Source organism: Dendrobium catenatum, unplaced genomic scaffold (assembly GCF_001605985.2).
Source record: "Dendrobium catenatum unplaced genomic scaffold, ASM160598v2 fragScaff_scaffold_125, whole genome shotgun sequence".
NCBI lineage: Eukaryota > Viridiplantae > Streptophyta > Magnoliopsida > Asparagales > Orchidaceae > Dendrobium > Dendrobium catenatum.
This window is the reverse complement of record NW_021318587.1, coordinates 85,976-108,604: the sequence shown is the minus strand read 5'-3', so window position 1 is coordinate 108,604 and position 22,629 is coordinate 85,976. Positions and strand designations below refer to the sequence as shown.

General features: G+C 35.3%; 2 protein-coding genes across 2 annotated transcripts; one reads left to right on the top strand and one right to left on the bottom strand.

Annotated features, from left to right (window-relative positions):
* Positions 1 to 7,418: 7,418 nt before the first annotated feature.
* Positions 7,419 to 10,308, bottom strand: LOC110106743 (probable trehalose-phosphate phosphatase 6). The gene is made up of 11 exons (XM_020836725.2): positions 10,011 to 10,308; positions 9,785 to 9,925; positions 9,621 to 9,692; positions 9,399 to 9,497; positions 9,225 to 9,278; positions 9,014 to 9,115; positions 8,814 to 8,891; positions 8,294 to 8,363; positions 8,004 to 8,074; positions 7,830 to 7,922; positions 7,419 to 7,743 (listed from the first exon to the last, which is right to left on the bottom strand). The coding sequence occupies exons 1-11, from the start codon at positions 10,236 to 10,238 to the stop codon at positions 7,675 to 7,677; spliced, it is 1,077 nt and encodes a 358-aa protein (XP_020692384.1). The 5' UTR covers positions 10,239 to 10,308; the 3' UTR covers positions 7,419 to 7,674.
* A 9,840-nt stretch (positions 10,309 to 20,148) lies between these two features.
* Positions 20,149 to 21,417, top strand: LOC110106744 (uncharacterized mitochondrial protein AtMg00810-like). Its single transcript, XM_020836726.1, has one exon. The coding sequence runs from the start codon at positions 20,149 to 20,151 to the stop codon at positions 21,415 to 21,417; it is 1,269 nt and encodes a 422-aa protein (XP_020692385.1).
* The last annotated feature ends 1,212 nt before the right edge of the window (positions 21,418 to 22,629 follow it).

Here is a 22,629-nt window from a genome sequence, read left to right as displayed (position 1 = left end):
TTCTAAAACCAGGGTTCTGTTGTTCGATATTTATTTTACAGCTTGCTTTTACAGCCATAGAAATTAATTAAAAAACTGAAAACAAAAACTCTATATAGCTTTTATTTTACTTTTAGCCATTAGATTTGATTTTCTAATTGGGGGAAGATTTGAATTTATTGGAAAGATAATAAGATTTTAACCTATGCCAATTGGGCTAAAAATTGAGTGCAAATCAAACAAGAATTTAATCAATTTAAATGGATTTGGGTTCAATTTTGTTCGATTGAGCCAATTTGGTTAAATAGAACCTAAATTAGAATTAATTTGATTTGAATTAGATTCAATAGGGATCAATTGGGTTTATCAAGAACTATCTAGCATGATTAGACTCAAATTAGCTCGATCAAATGAAAGAGATGTTTTGCACAAAAATGAGGTCAACATGTAGTGTATATTATGGATCGCTTTTTGATATCCCAATAGTGTGAGAAGTTTTGGATATTTTTCTGTAAGATTTAGATATTTTCCTTCTAGATAGCGATATTAAGTTTTGTATTAATCTATTTTGGATATGGCAATTACTTCTAATGCTCCATATAATAGAGCCTTTTGTGAGAGCACACCTATAAAATCATTAGATGTTTAATTTTGGGAACCCAAACAGGTTTGGGTCTCATCTTATAGAAAAAAGAATGAAATGAATGCATATTATGGTGTTTATTTTGAAATTTTTGTCTCCGCACCAAATGTGTTCTACTGTGAATGGTGTAAGTGTGAGAGATATTCCCTAACATGCCATAAGAAAAATATCTAACTCCAGGAAAATGATTTACTAATCTATTCGGGTTATGGTGCATCTTTTTAGGTTTGAATGATGCATGCTGATCTGATGGATTATGAAACTCTTGCATCGTAAGTGGTTTTTTATTTTCTTTGAAAGCTATTAATTTAGCTTCTAAAAACTTTTTGCTGTTTCGAGAATTGACTTTTCTATTTCTACTATCTAAATCACTTACAATAGTATTTAAGTCCTTAGATGCATTTTTTAGTTCAATGTATAAACTTTTTAAGGAATCATGCTCATTAGTTAAATTAAGATGCTTTTTATTCAATTCATCAAATTCATAAAGTAAAGTCATATGATTGCTTTCTAAAGTGGAATGATCTTTTCTCAAGCATTCATGCTTTTTCTTTAGAGTTAAAAAATCAAATTTAAGGCTAGCATATAATTTCTTAAGCTTCCTATATAAAGAATGAATTTTTTCAGAAACTTCAAGTAACTGATCATAAGTAAGCTCACATACCTCCTATTGATCAGAGTGATCATGATGATCATCAACAATTAAGCACTGGTTTTTTACCTCCTCTTCTACTTCCATTTTGAAGGAGTTTGATGCAGAGTCTGCCTAAAAAGCCTTTTAAGTTTTTCTTGTCCTTCCTAAACTTAGATTTTTCTTCACCCTTCTGCTTGCTTGGGTGAGCTTTAAGAGTTAGACAATCAGACTTTAGATGCCCTAACTTCATGTATTCAAAACAAATAACATCAACAAAAACTTTAGAATTCTTATTATTCTTATCATTGCTCCATTTCTTATGATGCTTTTGCATTTTCCTTAAGAAGCTCTTGAATTGCTTAGTTATTAAAGTGATGTCATTATAGTCAGAACCAAAAGAATTAGTGTCATAATCATTAGCCTTTAAGACTACAATATTCTCCTTTTTCTTCTCACCTACATCAACCAGCCTTGGTTCACTCCTTACTCATAAGCAATGAGCAATTCATATAACTTATTAATTGAATAAACATTCAAATCCTCAGATTTGATAATGGCAGTAATTTTTGCATTATAGGAAGAAGGTAAATATCTCAAAATATTTTTTAACTTTTTTATAGTTTGTTAGTTCTCTTCCTAAGGCATACTAGGATGTAACAATTTGTGTAATCCTAGTATAAATTTCATATTTAGATTCATTAGGTTTCATGCAAAAAAGTTCATAATTGTATAGAAGAATATTCAGTCTAGATTATTTAACTTCATTTGTACCTTCATATATTATGCATAATCTATCCCAAATTTCTTTTCCATTGAAACAAGTGGAAATACGCATATAGTCTTCAGATTTTAAGGCACAAAAAAAATAGTTCAAATACTTAGCATTCAATTGTGCTAGTTCTCTATCATCAATAGTCAAATAAGTGAAAGGAATTTTAATTTTAGCACCATATACTAATCTAAAATGTGTAAAATAACCGTCCCTAACAAACATGCACATATGATATTAAATTGATTATAAAAGGTGAACATGCGAGTATTCTAAAAATTAAAAGGTGTGTTATAAAAAATAGGTGGTCTAGTAATTGAATATTCTTCTGCGGTGTTTTTATTTCCAAAGTCAACTATGGATTAAAATTCAAAAGTTTCTAAAACTTAATCTTATGAATCCTGCTCTGATATCACTTAAAAGTTTGTTAGGGGTGTTAAAACCTAAAGAACTAGGCCGATGATAATAAAGATGGGGTGAATTGGTAGTTTTAAAAAATCTTAAACAAAAAAAAAATGTTTTTGATCTTTTTAAATATTTTAAAACAAAATAATAACCCTTGATGCAGAAGAGAAATAATTTTGATGATAATAATACAATCAAATTTTTTAATCACAGAAAAGTATAGAAATAAAATGCGATAAAAGTAATAAGAAAGAACACACTGAATTTTATAGTGGTTCAATCAAATCTGATCTACATCAACTCCGTGGAGACTCCCTCTTCAAGTATTTCACTAAACTAAAGTAACTCTCCTTTTACTCTCACAGTAATATGGAGAAGCCCTTAAAAAATCTTCCCATCGACATGGTGAGGCAAAGAATCTTGAATCCTTTTACTCCATCCTTGAGTAGGTAGAGAACATAGAAATCTTTTTTCACCCTCCTAGACAAGACAGAGAATTTGTGAATCCTTTTACTCTCTCCTAGAGTAGGTAGAGAACCTGGATCTAATGTTGAAGACGATCTCCCCAGAGCCACTAAGGAATTGAAGAAATAACTTGATGAAGATGACAAACCCCTTGCTTGGAGCAACCTTTGTGATTCCCTCACAACTCCCCCTCAAAAGGATCTCTTTCTCTCTCTCTCAAGCTCTCCCAATTCCTTTCCTAAGCTCCCTCTTTTATCAACTCCACGGTAAAAGATCATCTAAAGAGACAATTTAGAGAGCTTAAATAGGGAGCCTCCAAAAGAAGCCCTAATTTTCAACTCAACACAACTGATCGTTCAGGACGATTGAACGATTAGTAAAAAACAACCCTTTTAGCCAGGATGACTAGCATTTTCCTATAAGAATAGTTCATGAAAAATAGGCAAGATGACTTACAAATTATATTGGATGATTAGTATAAAATTATTGAATTTTGTCTAGTATTCTAGAAGAAAAGCTTGGAATAATCCTCTCTAAGATGGAAAAAAAAATTCCAATGGAGATAATTGCTCATTAAATATCTTGATATGTCATCAAAAAAGTATCTTTATCGGGCAGGAATCTCGATGCAAAATCAAGTTGAAAACTTCCAAAATTAAAATTGGGACCATCTGAACTCCGATTTCAACAAACTTACAGTCCAATTGAGCGTCTCAAGAATACGAACCCAACGACACAAATACAACCCAATCTGAGCCCAAACAGGTCCAAATCAAGGGTTAGAAGCATTGTTGGAAGGTTCGAACCATAATTTGCATTACAAAATGATTTCCAAACATAACGTGCTTCTAGTCGAATCGAGCGGTTCGACGAAGCGAACCCAACGAGCCAAATATCACTGAATTTCGACATCACTAAGACATTCAAATGTCCATCAAACGGTTCATGATCAAGGGATTCAACATCGGCCGTCCATCCAACCACTCCGCATTTGCCCTTGACCTCCCATGACACCGGCCAGGTAGGGGGCTCGACAAATCCACGTCGACAATCCGGTGACGGTAGCCGGACACCTCTCCAAGAACTTCTTGGAGGAAAGATCCACCACCTAAGAATCGAACAGAATCACTCTTAGGATACAGGAAACACATGAGACTAAACTCACATCATATTCATATCTCAAAATCTATCTCTATTACATGACATTGGCTGCCTATTTATAGCCCAAAAGAAGGAACATACTAGGCTACACAAAACAAATGAAAGCACTAAATCTATGTAGCCAGATAAGCTACCAAATAGATTGAATTATCCTGAAGTTAACACAACTAATGGCTCAGCTCCGGCGTCATACTACCGGGGTAAGAGGAACTTCAGGCTCATAGGCAAAAATCTGGTCGGCCACCATAAGGAGGTGGATTTGGTTGGCTAAACCAGTTAGGATAGGTCCATCCGGTATCGATTTGCCTACCAATCTCTCAAGAGAAGCATAAGCATATGGAATACTTGTGATTGTGAAAGCATCTAGGACACAAGGTGGTTCTTTCAGCCATCTAGAGGAGAAGATAAGAGCTTCATGATCCAACCCATTGAGGAGGTCTTCAGATGCAATTTTTTTATCAACGATAGCGGGCGCAATTGATGTCTTGTTCGTAACATTGGGAATGAATAGTTCCGGTTGGACATTTGGCCCCACCTGGCCCTCAATTTTGCCCTCATTATCATCATATGCGGGCTGATCAATATCAAGAACTCCATCGAGCATGTCGTCATCATACACGTCGTACACCAGCTCATCGTAGAGAGGCAAGAACGACGAATTCGGCAATGGATCTTCAAATTCTTCAAAGCCGAACTCGACTGAGGGTGAGGTGGAAGATATCTGATCATCTGAAATGTCCTCGTCGTCGTCGTCGGTTCGTAAGGATTTAGCTGGAATGAATGATCTTGAAGCTGTCATGGGAGCGTACTTGTCACATGATCGAAAGCCATTAACGTCTTAGGGAGTGCTCCTGTATGTCAGTCGTTCAAGTCTTGACAATCGCCGTTTGAGTCGAATAATTTCTTGTTGAAGATCTTTACTGTCAACTTCTTGAAGTGGTTGTTGAAGATTCCGGTGAGGTGACATCTTCTGGAGCGAAACTTGCTGGAGAAGAAGAGGTTCGATGACAATAATAATTGATGAATAAGACGAAATCGGGGACGAAGGACCTTAATTCCCGAGGAGTCGTTCAGTGGTCGACGACAATTCCACGGCCAAATAGCTCTTTCTCTCCGAATAATAAAACGTCCAGAGGCTCACACTCATGAAGGCAAATGCATTGTTCTCTTATTTCAAGAAACACATCAAGCTTGCAAATGTCCCGACGGATTTCGCCTGGGATGATCAGCCGAGAGGCTTTCTGGAGAAGCCAGATGCTTTCTTGGTTTCTCTGTTTTTGCCTATGCAATCCAAATGATCAGCCTAGAGGCTTTCTAGAGAAACCATATGCTTTCTTGGCTTCTCTATTTCTGCATATGCGATCCACGAACCAAGAACCATGCAACGTCAACCGTGCCTGCGAGTCCAGCCAAGCATTCAAACCTTGTCCGTCCGCTTCTTGTGTCCACACCGAGTGCCTATACGTCCTTCCTCCTTCTTGGCTACTAGACCGCCCTTCTTGACTGTTGGAAGGAGAAATAAAGTGTCAACTGCTGGAGAAGACAGCGATTGGAAACTGGATGGGAAAACGAACTGGTTCAGACCACCGCCAGATTGCTTGGGCGATCTCCCACACGAATCTTTTCGTCCTGTCTGCCTGCAAGATCCGCTCAAAAATAAAGAAAAAAAAAGCTGCGCCGGCTGCTCCGATCTCTCTCCCGCTAGTTCACAAATCCGATAAACTTCCTACAAGCGAATACGCCCTTGCATCAACGGCAGCTTGCTGATTCGCCTCTCCAAAGCTTCTCTGTCAAGGTCTTTTGCTTCACCACCTGAGGACTACTTAGGATATAGAGCAAGAAGAGCCTGCTGGCTCTGATGCTAAATGACATCGGACCGGAGGGGGCTCGACGAATCCACGTCGACGATCCGGTGGCAGTCGGCGGATAACTCCAAGAACTTCTTGGAAGAGAGGGATCACCACCTGAAATCCTTCAGGATACAGAAACCCAAAACAAGAGTAAAACTACTCAATTTTTATTCATCTCAAAATATATCTCTATTACATGACATTGGCTACCTATTTATAGCCCAAAAGAAGGAACATACTAGGCTACACAAAACAAATGAAAGCACAAAATCTATGTAGCCAGATAAGCTACCAAATAGATTGAATTATCCTGAAGTTAACACAACTAATGGCTCAGCTCCGGCGTCATCCCACCTATTTACGGACTTTGCCACTCCAAAAATCTATAAATAGAGCACTATTTTCTCTTGAAAAGGGGACCCCAAGCCAAAAGATTCAAGAGAGAGATCAGAGATCACTCTTGCCTCCTTGCTCCTCAACCATCGCCTGAGTTCCACCAGACCACCACCTGATGTCATTGCTCCCCGGACCACCACTTGAGGGCCTGAAATCTGCCAGACCACCACCTCAGGGCCTGAACTTCACCAGACCACCACCTGAGGGCCAAAATTCCGTTGGACCACCACCTGACATCGTTGCTCTGCCGGACCACCACTTGAGGGCTTGAACTTTGCCGGACCACCACCTGAGTGCCTGAACTCCACCGGACCACCACTTGAGGGCCTGAACTCCGCCGGACCACCACCGGGGGGCCTGAACTCCGCCGGACCACCACCTAGGGGCGTGAACTTCACCAGACCACCACCTAAGGGTTTGAATTCCACCGGAACACCACCTAAGGGTCTGAACTCCCCAAGAACAACAACTGACGCCAGAGTTCCGCCAAGTCACTGCCGGACTTCTAACTGACGCCCTAACTTCCAAGTGACGCCACATTTGACATTAAACTTCAACCATACAGTTGACATTTGTAATATGATCGTCCTCAAGGACGAGTCAGTCCACTGTACTCAACTCAAATTCTAGCGAAATTTTTTCAACTAGGCTATGCCTCATGGTTTTTCCCTTTCCAGAAATTTTCAAGTAAAAAAATCTTGTGTTCTCTATTTGAAGGCTAGATATCTGTGCAACGTTAAAATGTAGAATTAAACCTCTATTGCCGCTTATATTCTAGTCCGCAACACATTTGATGCCTCAACTTCTCAAAGAATTTAATATGCTTTTATCACCTAATGAGAGACAGCCGGACTAAAATTAAGGTTGATTAGTTTGAAAATTTTTTTACTTAATAGAATTTGATTAAATGCTTTCAAATTTCCAAATAATAATAATAAAAAAACTGGAAAGATAAGATCACCGATAAGCAATCATCACTTGTTGAATGATTGCTTTGAATTCCTATATAGAAAACTAGACTCAATAACACCAACAATCCTACGAAATTATACCTTACAATACAACTCATCATAGTATCTCAGCATAAAAAGGCAGCAGCACATGGTAAATAAAGTATACCAGGACAGAAGGTTTTACGATCAGCATATGTTAAGGGCGAAGAACATAGTTAATTTAACAAGGGAAACATTACTTCATTTCTCCTTTCTTGGCTATAAGATAATTACAAGACAAAAGCTTCTACTAGCTTCTCTTATGGGGTGCATAAGTGTTACAATATTATATACGCTCAGCTTTAAGCCCCCATGGAAATCCCACAAAAAAGAGGATTATTAACAGATGAAGCCTTGTCCATACTAATTGTCGTATTTACTTACAACTTCAACCTGTCCCTCTGAGAAAATCTTTTCCACTCAGCTAATCGAAGCAGAAAATCTTTGACCTGTTTAATTCATAAGAATAATTGAAGTTAATTAACCTATCAATCATAATCCATTTTTCATATATAAACAGTGGACTGTTACTTGCCTCAGAAGGCTCTTTAAGGGAGTATGTGGCATTAGTTTCCTTAGGAAATTTAGAAACTAAAATACCAAATCCTTGTTGTCTGTCACGCAAAACCTGACACAGATTTGAACTTTAACAGTCAACTTTGATTGAGAGAATATTAAATATTGTAACTTGTCTTCTTCATTTATGTACCTTAAATGCATCTTCATCGGTGCGGTCATCCCCTATATAGATCGGTAAAATGTCTTCACAATTGTCAAATCCTGGGAAAAAGCAGGACAAGTATTAATTACATTTATGGTCACATTTGATGGCTAATGACTTAGGCTTCTTCTGGAAGAATTTTTTTTAATGTTTTTTTGAAAGAGCTTTTGAGTATAAAAATTTCGGAAAGTAATAAAAAGAGCTGCCTCAAATGATGCCATAAGAAAGTAATAAAAGTTATGAGGAAAAGCGTTTGCTGGAAATCTGTCAAAGCTTACCAAGATTTTCTAATAAGAATTCAATCGCCTTGCCTTTGTTCCATTCAATTGTAGGGCGAATCTCTAATACCTGTGAGGTCAAAAATTATGTGCAAGTCAAGGTCATGGCCGTCTATACTATTAAAAGCAATAAGAAAAGAAAATTTCCAGTCAAAGAAAACGCGTTTTGTACTTTATAAAAACAATAAATATTTACATAATATTTAATCTCTGTATATTATTTTAATACGATAATTTTAAGATATCTATAACATTTTTAGTTCTGCTAAATTTCATTTCATAAATAAAATGATAAGCGTCTGTTTATATTTGTATCAATTGATCAATAATAAAATTTGAAAAGTCAACAATTAAGCCAATTAATATTAAATTAAGGTGGTTGTTGTTGTTGTCCATTAATTTTTTTTTTTTCTTGAAAAAAGTTTTGCTCATGTCCCATCACATATACAGGAGCGATGTATAGGTTATATTTAAATTTCAATTGTTGAAAATAAGCGAACTAAAAATCTAAAATACATACCTTTCTTCCTTGAGTTAATCGGAGATTTGGATAGTTTGCAAGCACAGATCTAACTTCCTCAATAAGTCCACTCCATCTCTGATAAAAAGTTGAAGAAAGAAATTTTTATAAAAAATCTAAACATATTGTTCACATTTATCTCATTTTCAGGGCATTTTCTGTATAACAAGAAGCATGATCATGTTCAAGATCTTTTTTACCTTTTCCTCCACGCATCGAAAATGAACTGATAAGCAGAATCTGTTGTTCTCGACTTTGCAACCAGGGATTAATTTGGTTTTCTCCAAAAGTAAGTTGTAGACCTTTTGATTAAGAGATGAGATAAAATTAATTAAACAGTAGTTGAAAGATAAGACTTTCTAATGTAATCTTCTAAATTGAAAAGATATATTAATCAGTAACTTCACACACCTCATTAATCATTGGTAAGAACTCATTTGCTGGTTGAAAAAGTATTGATTTTGCCTAGAACACAAGAAAAAGAAGAAGAAGAAGACGTCACTAAAATATTCAAATAATTAAAACTATTCAGTAAGATTAGATATTTAAAAAGGAAATATTATATTATGGCAAATGCCCAATAACCTGAGCTTTTATGTGCTTAGGGCATTTGGTAGGTCCTTTGATATCCATACCGTGGCTTCCCGCATAGAATAACTCTTCTAATTTCACAAAGTTAAACACCTAAGCAGCGAACAAGAAGAAAAATCAACTAAAATACAACATAAAAAATACACAAACAAGAACCCTAAAATATCAAAAATCCCTACATCCATAATATTTGCAAAAGGGAATACAGCAATGTACCTTATCTATGCACCTCCCGGTCACAATAGCAGTAGGAAAATATTTGGCCACACCTTTCACCGCAGCTCTCATCTGAAATACAACAAAATCCAAAAACCTAAAGTCAATAGAAATAATCGAAATCCCAGGCACAAGAGATCAGCAGAATATGGCAAGAAACACACCGATGCAGTCATGAAAGCAGAATCCGGATCCTCAACGATAGGAGAAAGAGTCCCATCGTAGTCAAGAAACACGACAATCTTCTTCCCCATGGACGCCGCCGTTATCTCGTCGAACTTGCTCAATGCCGAGGGGTGCCTCCTCTGCTCCAAATAACAGAGATGAAACCTTTTGCCCTAATTAAATCTTGCTAAAAAGTAGACCTTAGATTGACAGGAATCTACTTACTTTCCAATCGCTGTCCGCGCTTAAATAAGTTGGAGATGATTCTTTCATGGATTCCAACCAAGATGATGCTCTGCATGTTTTGCTAAGTTGATCGACATGACACATAAGTTTCTTGTAGTTCGCGATGGAAACGGCGCTTCGAGGAGGCGGATAAGATCCGGCAGCTATCGCCGGCGGCGGTATCGGCATCTGTATCATCACCTCTTCCGGCAACACAACGGTCGTCATCTTGAAGTTAAGAGATTGAGATGAAGAAAGCAGACCAGAAAATAAGAAATGGAACAGAGCAGTGGAGAGAACTAGTGGTAGAGTTGGGTGAAAGGATAGGGATTTTATAGTTGGGCTTGGAGAAAAACACACGGAGACTTGGACCCACCAATTGTTCCCAGGAAGAGGAGAGAGTTTTGGGCCGCACATGTGGGCCCATTTTCAATACTGAGAGTACCGGACTACGCGTAGGTGGGCCGAGAATTGTGCCACGTGTGTTTACTCGTACAATCGACTTTTCATTGGTTTACCCGCGGGTTTTACGGGTTGAATACCCATTTCAATAAGTTTTAATTTATTTATTTATTTATTTTAAGATCGGTGACCATATTTTATTTAGTTCTGCATATTATGCACAATTGAAAAAAATTAATTCCAGATATTTTGATATAACATATATAAATAAATTTAAAATTTTTAATTTATATTAAAATTAGTATTATATATGATAATTTTTAATTATACTAATTAATCAAATATTTTAAAGCTCATTCCATTAATTATATATACGATATCTCAGTACAAATTTTTTATGGAGCTGACCTCAGTTAGCAAGATTTCATGTTCTTATTGTTGTTAGAAGTTTTAAATCTTCGATAATAGGCTTTAAATAGTATACAATATTCATACTCATATAATGTCACAAGTATGTAATTGCATAATATTTCACACTTATCGTGTAATGTGTTTCTATATCTAAAATCATAAAAATTAAGAATTATTAAAAATAACAATAATAAATGTATATTTTCACATTATATATTAAATAAATAGATTATATTTTTTAGAATAATTGTTAATAAATCATAAAATGTATGACCGAATTCATGATCTTAAAATTATTCTTTTACATGAGCATAATACAACCTTGCTCTTGCTTTCTTTATCAGCGAGAGGAAAAAGTAGTTCAGCATTTAAGCACTACGAAGCCAGCGAAAAGGAAGCTTCCCTAACCAAGCGCTGCCGACCAAAAAAAGCTTAATAGATTTATTTTTTGGTTACTAATGAAGAAGTTTCATCTCCTTAAACAAACGTTTTGTAATTAAAGAAACTTATAAGCGACTGCGATTTGAATAATGTAAAAATTAATATCGAAAAAAAATAAATATTAGTTTTTTTTTGGGGGGACTTTTCAGCTAATTAGAACAATTTCATAGATTAACACATACGCAAGCATCGAACCTAAGGCCTATAAATTGATAGCCAAAACTCCAAAACAATACTTCTATGGTGAGCTTGCATAAATATAAATAAAAAATCCAACTAAATGCTCACCTTGATCAATTGGTTTAGAGCTTTTGCTAACGACAAAGAGGCCTTGGGTTCGTGGCTTACTTGTGTGATGTGTCTATGAGTTTGCATTTAATTGGCTCAAAATTCCAAAAAAGAAAAACAACTTTTCAACTCCTTTGTCATTAACAATTGCTTTATAATCATTTTTATAAAAAAAATGTTAATTATGGTTTATATAGGATCAGGGGCGGAGATAAAAAAAAAAATTGTATGGGGGCACAAATTAATTAAGTCATTAAATTACTCTTAAAATACCATTTTTTATTCATTGTTAACACAAATCATGAGTCATATTTTTAATGAAAAATTATAAAAAATACATCTAAAATTATATGCATTTCAATTAAAAAATAGATATATCATTATATATCTTATTATTTATTAAAAATTAATATTTCTCCAATGGTAATTAATAAATTGAGTTCAAATAGATTACTTTTATACTAAGATATTTTATTTGAATTAATTAAATTAGGTCTTAATTTTGAACTATACTTAGATTGATTGAATTTAAATTAGTACAAGGTCATAATCTATCAAAAGTTTAAATTAATTGTTTGTTAATTCTAAATTATTTTTATTAAATTAATTAGACATAATGGTTCACAATTAGTAAAAAAATTATAAATAATATAAAATTATAAAGTTAATATAATTAAACTAATTATTTTACTTAAATTTATTTTAAAAATTTATTAATTCCTCTCCAAAAAATTAAACAAACATTGGCAGGACAGAGAGAGAGAGAGAGGCGGGGTTGGGAGAGATTAAAGAGAGAGAGGGGAGAGATAATGAGGAGAGATAAAAGCATAATGCCAAGTTCCAACGTTAGAAAAAAAATTAGGTGGAGCCGTGGAGGCGGAGCAGAAACAGGGGATTAGTTTTAAAATTTAAATTTAATCTTATGTGTATTAATAATTATATTAATGCAATTTAAAATAAACTAATTTTTATTTTTGGGTCAATGGGGCCTGTGCCCCCAGAGCCCTCACTGTAGATCTGCGCGTGTATAGGATAGTTTTCTTCTTTTTATGATATAAAAGAATAATAAAAAATAATATAATTATATATATATATATATATACACACACACAATGATTTTCTATCTTTTTTTTTTTTACATTTTTAAACTTAAAAATATAATTTTATATCTCGAAAACAGTAAAAGTATAGTAAAATTATGATTGAGAAACTTATTTTTAAGAGCAAAAAAAAAAGTAAGTGGACCATAATTTTTTTTTAGATTTGAGTCTATAGAGTATGTGTTGCAGGTCTTAGTAGTGTATAAAGATGCAACATGAAAAGATAAAAGTAGCAGGACCAAAGAAATTTTTACCTGAAAAACTCAAAAAAGAGGCCTAGTCCTGTTGCAAAATTTACTAGATAGTAAATGATACAAAGATCTTCCCTTCTTTACTATCGGAGAAGAAAGAGAGGATATGAAATCAAGTATGATCGTTGATATCCAACTACATAGTTTTGAAAGTTCGTTAGGGATGTTAAGCCCTTATGAACTAGCCCAAGGCTAACCAAGAGGGGGGTGAATTGGTATTTTAAAAATTATTTTGATCAAAACATAATCACCAAACTCAAACAAAAATCACCACAATGAAAATCAAAGTGCAGAAGAATAAATGTGGAAAGTAGTAGTAAAAGGACACAGAAATTTATAGTGGTTCGGTCAACTCGACCTACGTCCACTCCCAAGAGGTGCCCTCCGGGTATTGCACTAAAGACCGTGACTCTTTTTTTTCTCCCACAACAAGGCGGAGAAGCCCTCACAAAAAGTTCTTTCTGCCGACCCCGGCAAGGCAGAGAACCCAACTCCATTTGCTTCTTCCTGAAGCAGACAGAGAATCTTGATTGATTGCTGAAGAAAACCTCTCTCAACCCACTAAGGACAAGAGACTATAGTGGAAGAAGAAGAAGTGGAATAATGCTTGGAGTAACACTTGTGAAACTCCCTCACAAGCTCCCCCTCACAAAGTTCGCTCTCTCTCTCTCCCTCTCTCTCCCTCTCCTCTAGGCTTTCTCAGGTCAAGATAGCAGCAAAAGATCACCTCTAAGGTAGAATAAGAGATTTTAAATAGAAGAGCTTCGGAAAAGCTCTTATTTTATACAAACCAACTTTATCGTCCAGGTCGATATGGGTACCGGCCTGGCTGATCAGTGTAAATTTCGCTCAATCAGCCCAGTTGGTTTGGGGCGATTAGACAATTTTTGGTCATATCGTCCAGGCTGATAGGATATCATCCTGGACGATTAGTTCAAATCTGAGTAAAATCATCCTAAACATCGCCCTGAATAGAAGTTGGCCGATGTCAATCGTCCACGACATCGTCCCGGCTGATCCTACAATCAGCCATGCCGATGTGATCGTGCAATCAGCCTTAATTACTTTTCCTAATCACCTGATCAATTTAGACATAATTATGCTACATCGTCCATGCTGATGTCCAAAAATAACTAATGCCTAAATAGATCTCACAGTTGATTCTTTCTGATTTGAGCCTATCGTCCCGACCGATACAATATCATCCATGCCGATCGGCTTAATGACGATTGCCTTAACCATGATGCCCTGATTAGGGTTTCTATTTTTGAATTGATTGTCTAGGCCGATATAAATATCGTCCCGGATGATATTATCAAAAATAGTAAAATATAAGAAATAGTCAGAAATTCTCCCAAGGTGTGTGTGTGTAATATTAATTAGCATCAGGAGCCACACCTTTTATAATAGACTCAAAAGGGCAAAGTGTACAAAGTGACTCAGACTTAGTCTACTCAATCTTGAGCTGGTTTCAATTGACGTTTAATCTTGTGGACCTGAAATGTCAGTAGGAAAGGCAGTTGTAGAGAAACAAGAGTGTTTGCTATCATTAAAATTATAATCCATGAAAACAGATTCTCAACAATCTCCTCTTTTTTGATGATGATGGCAAACACACATTTTAATTGAAACACTTCATAGCAGTTTTTAAATGAGTAAGGAAACAAAATATAATTTCAATAGTTCAACTAATCAACATAACATAACAAACTAGAACAAATTGGAATAAACTAAAATAACTACTCCCCCTTTTGACATCATAAAAAGTAAGAGGAAAGTAGAACATAAATAAGGTAGAAAACTAAACAATAGAAAAATAGAAAGAAACTACAGCAACAAAAAAAACTTAAAAAGAACAACTAGTAAAATGACGGCTCCTGATCATCTGAAGGAGGAGGTGGTGGTGGAGGTGGCTATTAAAAGTAGCTCGATAGTGTAGCAAACTGTGCACGAAATCAGGCTATGTCCTGGTCATGTTGCTGCTACTGGTGTGCAATGTAGGTGTTAAAATGGGCTAAGTCCTCAGCATGTTGCTGCTCTTGAGCAACAACGTACGTGTCAAAATGAGCCTCCCACTAGTCAAAGCGTTCCACTAGCTAATCCAGCTGAGAGTGTTGGCGAAGTGAAACAGGTGCAGGAGCCTCCTCTTCCTCCGCCTGAGCTTCCCCGTCCCCTGGGTGGAGATGAGTACTGTGAAGAGTTTGAAAGAAAATGTTAGAGTAGAAAGTAGGTTGGAGGTTTGGTGGAGCAGGATATTGGAGGTTATATTTTGATTCTAAGACATAAGAAATGATATGTCCTAGGGCTAGATTTAGCTTCCTCCTATGACCTGGATCCCCAATGGTAGTAAATGGTCGATGTAGCGAAAGTTCAGGTCGGTAGCATTGAATTCACGATGTGCTAAAATGTAATAGGTGGCAAATGAAAGAAGGGGAGTGATGTGAACACAATCAGCAGCCTTAGGAATTATCGAAGTGCGAAGGACGTGCTGAAGTATTGTCATCAATATAAATGACTTAATTTCTTCTAGGGGCAAGTTTATAAATCATAATTATTCTTGCATAAAGATGGAATATTCATTACATCAAATAAATTGAAAGAAAACAACAAGCTTATATATATATATATATATATGATTTGTACAAGTATTTAAATATAAAACTTAATGTGCTGAAGTACTGTCATCAATATGATTTCTACATTCAGTGATACAATAAGTTTTTGTAATCATGGAATGACTCCAATGTAAGAATGAGAAGAGAAGAGAAAGATTGGGCACAAGAGAAACTTCTTCAACACAAAATGGGGAAATGGAGTTTGATAGGAGATGCAACATATTCAAGATAGTGAAATGCCTCCAATATAAAAAGAATAAGAGAAAGAGAAGATTAGAGAGGAGTGATGCACATCCCTCCTCACATAAAGGGGTATTTATACTTTAAGAAGTAGAAGAAGAGTTTCATAACATTGAATAAGAATATTATGAAACATTAAGAAAAGCAGCTACATGAATTGATGGGTGGAGTTACATTACTTTAAATTTAAAAAAGAATATCTTTTAAGAGAGAGAGAGAGAGAGAGAGAGAGAGAGAGAGATCTTTAAAAAAAATCTTAACAAAAAAAAAATTCTTAAGAAAATTACCAAATGACACCCCATTATGTGTCGAGCGGCGCTGATCTAACTATGCCAAAATGCATGCCAATGTGCACGTCACCTGTATAATATGCATGTGTAGGCCACCTATATTACTTCTGTTGGCCGCCCATGCTGGCTCAGTCCAATCCGAGCCTTATTTCTGGCCTGAAATGTCCTATTCCAAAGTTTTTGGGCTCCTGGTAATTTTTTGATATTATGGACTCAATTTTGATGCTTTAAAAGTTCAACAGAGCCTCTCCAGCCATTTTTGAATAATTTAAAATATTTTTGAGCAAAATTCATCAAAATGTTTTTATTGGATCAATGCATCGAGTTAATGGAAAGATTAAATCATAGTTAAGAAAGTTTTATTTGGTTCATGGCTCTGAGGGGAGGTCCATGTTAATGTCCAAGGAGCGGTCGTACCTTTTAATTATAAAAAAACTATAAATTTTTGTCATAATATTTTCGAATCAAGCATATATTTTTGGACTTCACGAGTTAGGTATCTAAAATTAGGGAGGCAAATGATACGTCACCAAAAACACCTTAATCAAACATTAATCTTAAGGAATATTTGAATTGAAAACTTTCAAAATTAACTTTGGGACCATTTGAGCTCCGATCTCAGTGAACTTTCAGACAAACTAAGTTTCTTGACAAGACAAACCCAATGATATCAAAATCGGTCCAATCCAAGCCTAATTGAACCCAAATAAAGGGATTTAAGTATATTTGAAAGCTTCAAATCATTAATTGGACAATGAAACAATCTTAAAAAATGGTATTCTTTTAAGTGAATTGAGCAATTTGATGAGACAAATCCAACAAGCCCAATATTACCCAATTCTAAAATCATTAAGGTACTTAAATGCTTGATGAAAGTTCTATAGCTGATGGAATCGATATAGATTGTCTAATGAAGCAGTCTTAATTTATGGAGCATGCCATTGCCGAAAACCAATAAATAGGCTCACATTCATCACATGAGGAAAGGAGGATGGATATGGAGAGCTAGAAAGAACTCTCTTATACTTTTAGCCATCATCATTGACGACCACCACTCGCTATTGCCGCTGACAATTACCATCGCTACTAAGGATGAGCATAAAAAATCTCCACCATCACTAGAGTATTGATAATATTTAACCATGTTGTTGGGTATAAAAGTAAATTGTAGGCATTTACTTTCTGTAAGATTTACCGTTGTTGTTGGGTATTAACTATCATACTTGATTTCTTTACTCTCCCTCTTCTTCAATAGTGAAGAAAGAGGGATCTTTGTATCATTTAATATCTAGTGGATTTTACAACTTGACTAGGCCCCATATTTTTTCCCTTTGCTGATTTTCCACGTATAAGAATCTCTGGTCTTACTACTTTTAGTTGTACGTAATAAATCATTATATAATGTTGAGGCATAAAATACGCACTCTACTGTCTCAAAATTTCTAGCATGCAACAATCTTACACATTTGGTGTTGTCCATACAAGAGATAATAATTGATTCAATGATATATTCATGGTGCGATGATGTGGAGATGATGATGAAGGAAGTTTGCCAAGAAATAACAAAAAAAAGATGTGCTTTTTTCTTTATTTGGGATAATTATCCTTTTTTTTAACAATTTTTCTTAATATTTTGGTCTCTTTTTTGTTGGATGATCATGTGCATTTTTTTTTAAATGTTCTTTTGAAAATTTTCCTATTTTATTTTTTGAGAGATTTAAATTTTTTTGATATGTTTATATTTTTTATTGTAAAATATCATTATTTGATATGATAGAAAATTTGTTAACATCAATACTATGTAATCTTCCATTTTATTGATTAAAATTTGAAGAATTTCTCATGATTCAAACCCTTGTTAAAATAAGCTCAAATATTTATTTGGAGAAGTTCTGATTGATTTTAAATTTTTTTCTTAAAATAATTTTTTATAGATAAATCCAGGACTGGCTGTTGGTCTGTGATTTCTTTATCACAATTTCGCTTGAGAAAAGTTTATTGAAGCATCAACTGAATAAATTTAAAGTCTATTTAGATTTTATTTAGGACAGCTTTTTTATTGCTTTTTAAAATAACTTTTTAGTATAAAAATTTTTGTACTAAAAAATATTTTAGAAAGCAAAAAAAAAAAGAAGCATCTCAAACGAAATCTTAATTTCATTATGAAGAAAATTAAATGATCTCTGTCATTCCATATTTTTATGAGCTTTTCATTTTTTTTCTTTTTTTTATTTGTACTCTAGTATGATATAAATATAAAGTCTTATAATAAAAACCCGTTTATATTTTTGATACCAATAAACATTATGAATCTTCTAAGGCTAAAACTATTAAATAAAATATATTAACATATTTGATTTTTACCAAATACGAATAAAGAAATAAAATAATTTAATGTTCTATCTATATTTTAAAACCTTGTTCATTAAATAGTGAATGATACAGTCTACTAGCAGTAGTCGTTCAACTAATGCTACGCAACAAATCGACTTAGAAAAATGACTTAGCTACCGATTCGAATGACTCCAACTTTAATAAAACGACGACTTAGACAAATGTATAAGAGGATAAATTTAGAACGACCAGAGCTTTGTTACATGTGCCATGTGTCTCCAACAAACTACTCTATATATACATGTTTACTGTACACAGTTACTGAAGAAAATGAATTCATAAGCTCTAGCTTTCTTTACTCTGTTTTCCTCTATTCTTTGTTTTCTGTAAGTCTTCATGATATCAGAGCAGCTTTTTCGTTTCTGAAGTCCTGCTCTTCTTCAATTTATCATGAGCTCCTCTACTGTATCTCCCTTTCCTGAATCGGCCACCTTCGATGTCGTCGTCTCTCTTATAGACAACACTCCGATTCCTGCACAGATAAAATTCTTGATGGCAAATATCAAGAACATTGTTGCAACTCCATTAACAGTCGAAAATCATCCTATATGGAGATCTCAAGTTCTTAAACTGTTTCGTGCGAATGGTTTTGAAGGTTTTTTAGATGGATCGTCTTCTTGTCTTGACAAACTGATTTCAAATTCCGCTGGTGTTTCCAGTTCTAATCCTCAATATGCTGCTTGGGTTTTGATTGATCAAAACTTAGTAGCTGCTCTATATTCCGTTATTTCACCAGCATTACTTCCATATGTCTTGTCGTTACATTTGGACAACAATTGCTCGACGACTCCAGTCATCAACTCGTTCGTGGATCAGTCAACTGAAAAACGAGTTATCTCAGTGTGCGATGAAAGATCAAACCATGGCTCAGTATCTTCTCAAGATTAAATCCATCGTCGATTCTCTCGCTGCAGCTAGTGCTTCGATTGATTCTGAGGATATTATTCATCACACATTAAATGGTCTGCCCACCTCATATCAGGCATTTAAAACTGCAATTCGCACAAATCTCCAACCATTGTCATTGGATGATCTCTACACCTTATTGTGTAGTGAGGAGCTTAACTTAGCTCATGAAGTCACCCGTCATCTCAGTTCTCTTCAGTTATCGGGTCAATCTACTGCTCTTGCTGCACCAAGAACGCGGGGTCGAGGATGATCAAACTCATTTCGCGGCCGTTCTTCCTCCAGCTCTAGACCACCGCAATCACATGTGCCGTCTACTCGTGGAGGCCGTATTCCGAGATCTTCTGTCACATGCCAGATTTGTGGTAAATTGAGTCACTCAGCTGTGAAGTGTTGGTATCGCCATTATTCTCAGTATAATACCGAACAGTCTTCTACTCTGTTCACGCCAGATTCTTCTCTCAATTCACTTGAATGGTATCTAGATACTGGAGCTTCTTCTCATCTTACGTCCGATCCTAGCTACATTCAAGCCTCTCAACCATATACTGGTTCTAGTCAAGTCATCATGGGAAATGGCCAAACTCTTCCTATTCACAATACCGGTAAAGGGCTCCTTCCAACTCCGGCAGGTAATCTGCAACTTTCCTCTCTTCATCATGTTCCGAATCTCTCATTTAACTTACTTTCAGTTCATCATCTTACTCTTGACAACTCATGTCATGTTTCCTTTTCTTCTACTGGTTATCGCATTAAGGACCGGGTTTGATTATCAGGAAACGTTTAGTCCTGTGGCTAAAATGCCAACGCTGCGGGTATTTCTTCTTGTGGCTCTTCATCACCAGTGGCCTACTACACAATTAGACATATCTAATGCCTTTCTTCATGGGCATCTCTCGGACACAGTTTTAATGAAACAACCACCCGGTTTCCATGATGTTCTTTATCCACATCATGTGTGTCGCCTCAAGAAAGCCATATATGGCTTGAAACAGTCTCCACGTCAGTGGTATGCCACCTTGTCAGCTCACCTGCAGGATTTTGGGTTTCAGTTTAGCTTGGCTGATCCGTCTCTCTTAACATATCATTCCGGTACTGTGCGTCTCTATATTCTTATATATGTAGACGATATATTGTTGACAGGCAATGATCAATCCACTATTACTCGTCTTATGGCTGCTCTCCATAGCAAATTCTTGATGCAAAACCTTGGTTCTCTGTCCCAATTTCTTGGTATACATGTGACTCCAATTGTTTACGGTGTTCATTTACATCAAGCTAAGTATGCTCGAACCATTTTATTGCAAGCTGGTATGCAAAATTGTAAGCCTGTTATCACTCCTTCTTCTCCTAAGAAGCTCTCGTTATCCAAAGACTCTGGTGAATTTTCAAATATGGTACTTTACAGGCAATTGGCGGGTTCATTACAGTATTTGACCCTTACCAGTCCTGATATTGCATTTTCAGTACAGCAAATTTGCTTACATATGCATCGTCCGCTGAACAGTCATTTTGATCTTCTTAAAAGGCTCTTACGCTACATTCAAGGAACACTTCATCATGGCTTAACATTATACCGTGATTCTCTTACATTGCACAGCTACACTGATTCTGATTTGGCTGGAGATTGTTTAGATAGGAAATCAGTGTCTGGTAATTGCCATTTCTTAGGCAAATCCTTGATTTTCTGGCAGGTTAAAAAGCAGCAAACTTTCGCTCGCTCGTTTACTGAGGCTGAATATCGCGCTCTTACTACTACGACCTCTGAAATTATATGGTTACGTCGTTTACTTACTGATTTTTCTGCTCCGCCATCTATGCCTACTGCAGTTTATTGTGCCAATACTTCTGCTATAGCATTAGCTCATAATCCCGTATTACATGCTCGTACCAAGCATATCGAAGTCGATTGCCATTTTATACGGGATTGTATTCACAAAAATCAGATTCTAGTGCATCATATTAGTACACATGATCAGCTGACTGATGTATTCACCAAGGCTTTATCTATTGCTCGGTTTAAGCTTCTCTCTAGCAAACTTATTACTGAGCTCCCATCATCTGTTTGACGGGGCATGATAGTCAGTAACCGAATCGAGCTATCTCACACTCTCCAGGCATTCTCAGCACATGGCATTGTCTACCACTTTCATACTCTCCAGGCGTTCTCAGCACATGGCATTGTCTACCATTACAGTGCCCACTTACATGTGCCACGTGTCTCCAACAAACTACTCTATATATACATGTTTGTTGTAAACAGTTACTTATTGAAGAAAATGAATTCATAAGCTCTAGCTTTCTTTACTCTGTTTTCCTCTATTCTTTGTTTTCTGTAAGTCTTCAGTCTCCCCTTTGCTTAGTGCTGCGGCACGGTACCGCTCGGTGCTGGGGCTCCGTATCGCTGACATGACTGCACCTGATTTACCTCTGGAAGTAGTGCTGCGTTCGTCCTCCGCACAGAATAATTTCTCCTCAAAAAACCCGAAAGGAGATACAGACATTATCCAAGATTTATTGATTTTAATATATTAATGGATGCAATGAATATGAATTTTGTATTAACCAATTTAGACTTTCTTTGGAATAACTTTGTTATTTCTTTGTAAAATTATAATAAAGAATATAACGTTTTAGAGCTGTTGTAAAAAGAAGATTTTTAGAAAAAAAAAAATGAAAATGAATAGTAGCCAAACTAAAATAGTGGTTGAGCAAAACAATAAAGCCTTTCATTTAAGATAACTTTCTTATTATTTTTTAAATCAGTATTTTAATATAAAAAATTTATTATAAAAAATTTTCTTAAAAAATAATAACAAAGTTGTCCCAAACAGTACTAAGAAGCTGCTTTAGTCACATGACTGCAGTCTAGGAAATACCGTAGAGCATTGGGCACGCCGGTCAAATTAATAAAGAACTAAATATAGTAATTTGATTTAATTAAGTTTAAATGACAGACGACCAAATGAAGGCAATGTGATTATCAATTGATTACACTGCCTTTGTGGACTCTAAATAACCAAAGAATTCCGAATTGTTTTTTTTTAAAATTAAATAACATATCAGATTATTTGATAAGGTGATATAACTTAAAAAATTATAATAAGAAAATAATGGATAGAATAATATAATAATTATTGATATTTAATTAGTGAAAATTAATAGGAAATAAGTAATTAGAGCAATATGAAATCATATTCATTTCATAACCCTTTTCTACTGTGAGTCTTCTCCGCTATTTTAATATTTTAAAAGATGGATGTGAAATTCGAGTATAATAT